The 2,144-nt window shown below is 48.8% G+C and overlaps 1 protein-coding gene across 1 annotated transcript in view; it reads right to left on the reverse strand.

Annotated features, from left to right (window-relative positions):
* TMEM8A (transmembrane protein 8A) overlaps nucleotides 1-749 on the reverse strand; it is a gene marked incomplete at its 5' end in the record, with an annotated part of 10,953 nt that extends 10,204 nt beyond the window's left edge. Inside the window, one exon of the mRNA XM_010013901.1 lies at nucleotides 515-749. Within this exon, the coding sequence (XP_010012203.1) occupies nucleotides 515-749 (235 nt within the window). The remainder of the gene's footprint in view (nucleotides 1-514) is intronic.
* Between the last annotated feature and the right edge of the window lie 1,395 nt (nucleotides 750-2,144).

A 2,144-nucleotide genomic window follows, 5' to 3' on the forward strand; every position in this document is an offset into this window, starting at 1 on the left:
ACACAGCTGCATTCCTCACAAAGTGTCCCCAGTCTATTCAGTTCCTCTGTGCTGGGGAATTTGTCTGTCTCCAGTTGGTTGGGGTCCTCTCAAACCCCTTGTAGTCCTGCTACATCCTTTAGTGCAATGTGCAGGATCCTGCCAGGCACAGAAAGGTCTAGGAACACCTTTGCTTATGAGCAGCAACACCAGCCTCACTGTGGAACTGTCTCCAGTGCTTCTAAGGAGTCTCTTAGACACCGCATCTCATAGTCAGCCCCAGATGCATTGATAACATGAACACAAAATGCTCCAACAGGTTTAAACACAGGTTTAAACAAAATGTTCCTACAGATTTAAGCTCCTACAGGTTTAAACGCAGGTTTAGTGCTACTACATGAAGAAACTATGGCTTCTTCAACTAGGGAAAAGATGCCCAGCATTCTACAACCAACCAATCATAACCATGAACAACAAGGATAAGAGAAGGACAGGAAGCCCATGTGAGCAAGCACTGGCACAGGGACATACATACACTGTGATCTCCATGTTGGTGCACTCAGGTCCTTTTCCCCGGGATGCTTGCAGAAGCCAGCGAAGCAGCACAGTTTCTTCCGGCACATGGAAGTGGAAGAGCTTAGCGTTCCCATACCAGCTGTAGAAGGACAGCTTCTGTGCGCTCTGAGAGAAGTACTCGGAGACATACATAGAGTCTGAAAGGGAGAGAGCACAGCACTTGCTGGGCTGGCTGCGGGGGGCAGGCTGCAGGGCTGAACCACCCACAAGAGCACACGGGAGTCTTAAGGTTGCTAGAAAGGAGTCCTTTGTGTCCCTGGTTTCTCATCCCAGTCCCACTAGATACGCTGTGATGCAGCCAGAACCACCCACACCCCTGCTACAAAACCACCACCCAGAGCCAGAAAGCAATAAAAGATGAATTAAGTACCCTCTGCAAGATGTGCTCTGAAGATGACAGATCACCAGAGACACTGAGGAGGAGGAAAAGGTCGGAGGAAAAGTTGATGTCACAAGAAAAGGCTACAGAGTAGGCAGCTGGAAACCCTGGGGCAAACAGTGCAGAGCACATGGGTAGAGGTAGTGCAGGGGTGCTTCAGGGCCCAGCAGCAGGTACACACAGTCAAGAGCTCTGCCCTCATCTCTCTCTGCTGAGCACATGAGCTAACCTTATCTGTCTTACCCAGCTCAAGACACACGTACTGCACAACCCACTGCCTTCCTGTGACACACAATGTGATGAAAATTCATGTGCTGCAAACCCAATTCTGCTTTCAGATGTACTTCCCAAAGTCTAAAGATTCTCTTACCTGGAAGAAAGGCTGCTGGGATACTGAGAACAGCCCTAGGGTAGGCTGAAAGATCATGCAAAACTACAGCTATTCAGTCAAAGTGCCATCAGGACTAACTAGATTCTCCGTCCACCCCTCTGCCCAGCTATGCCTATGGATCACCCCCTGCCTGCTGATAATTTCACCTGCAAAATTGTACATTAGTGTTATTGTCTGCAAGGAGCCAGCCAGACTGCAACTCAGGGATGGAAAAAAACCCCATCACACCAGGGCTGACAAAGGGACAAAACTGCACAGAGACAGTGGAGCCAAGGCAATGCTGCCCACCCAAAACCAATATTCATAACACTCAGCAAAAGGGTAGAAGAAAATGTCTTCACATCTCTGCTGAATCCTCCCAGATGCTCCCTTTCTACTCTGGAATTCCCTGGAGTGGAAAAAACTGTCTTTTAGATGCAGTCTCCTCATTTCTAACAGAGAATAAAGCAGCAAGTGCGGTTTAACTTGCCTTCCTCCAACGCTGCACAGGGTCGTGTTGGAAACATAGAGAACCCAACTGAGTTTAAGAAAGATGCCAAACAAAGAGGAAAACAACCCTCAAACAGGACCAGAGCCTTGGGATGTACTTTGTGCCGAGAGGAATCTAATCCTAGCAGGAACTACGATTCATGCCCCAAAGCAGGATGCATGCTGACCTTCACCCACAGCACTGTGAAGAGACAGGAACAGTAATCATGGGTTTAATTCCCTGGCAAATTACCAAGCCAAAGCCTCCAGGCACCCTAGAAACCTGACAAGGAAAGGAGGAAACAGGGAAGCAAGAAATACCAGCCATGCAAGCCAGCCGGAGGAAGAGTG

Source organism: Nestor notabilis, unplaced genomic scaffold (assembly GCF_000696875.1).
Source record: "Nestor notabilis isolate BGI_N333 unplaced genomic scaffold, ASM69687v1 scaffold19664, whole genome shotgun sequence".
In the NCBI taxonomy this organism is placed as follows: Eukaryota; Metazoa; Chordata; class Aves; order Psittaciformes; family Psittacidae; genus Nestor; species Nestor notabilis.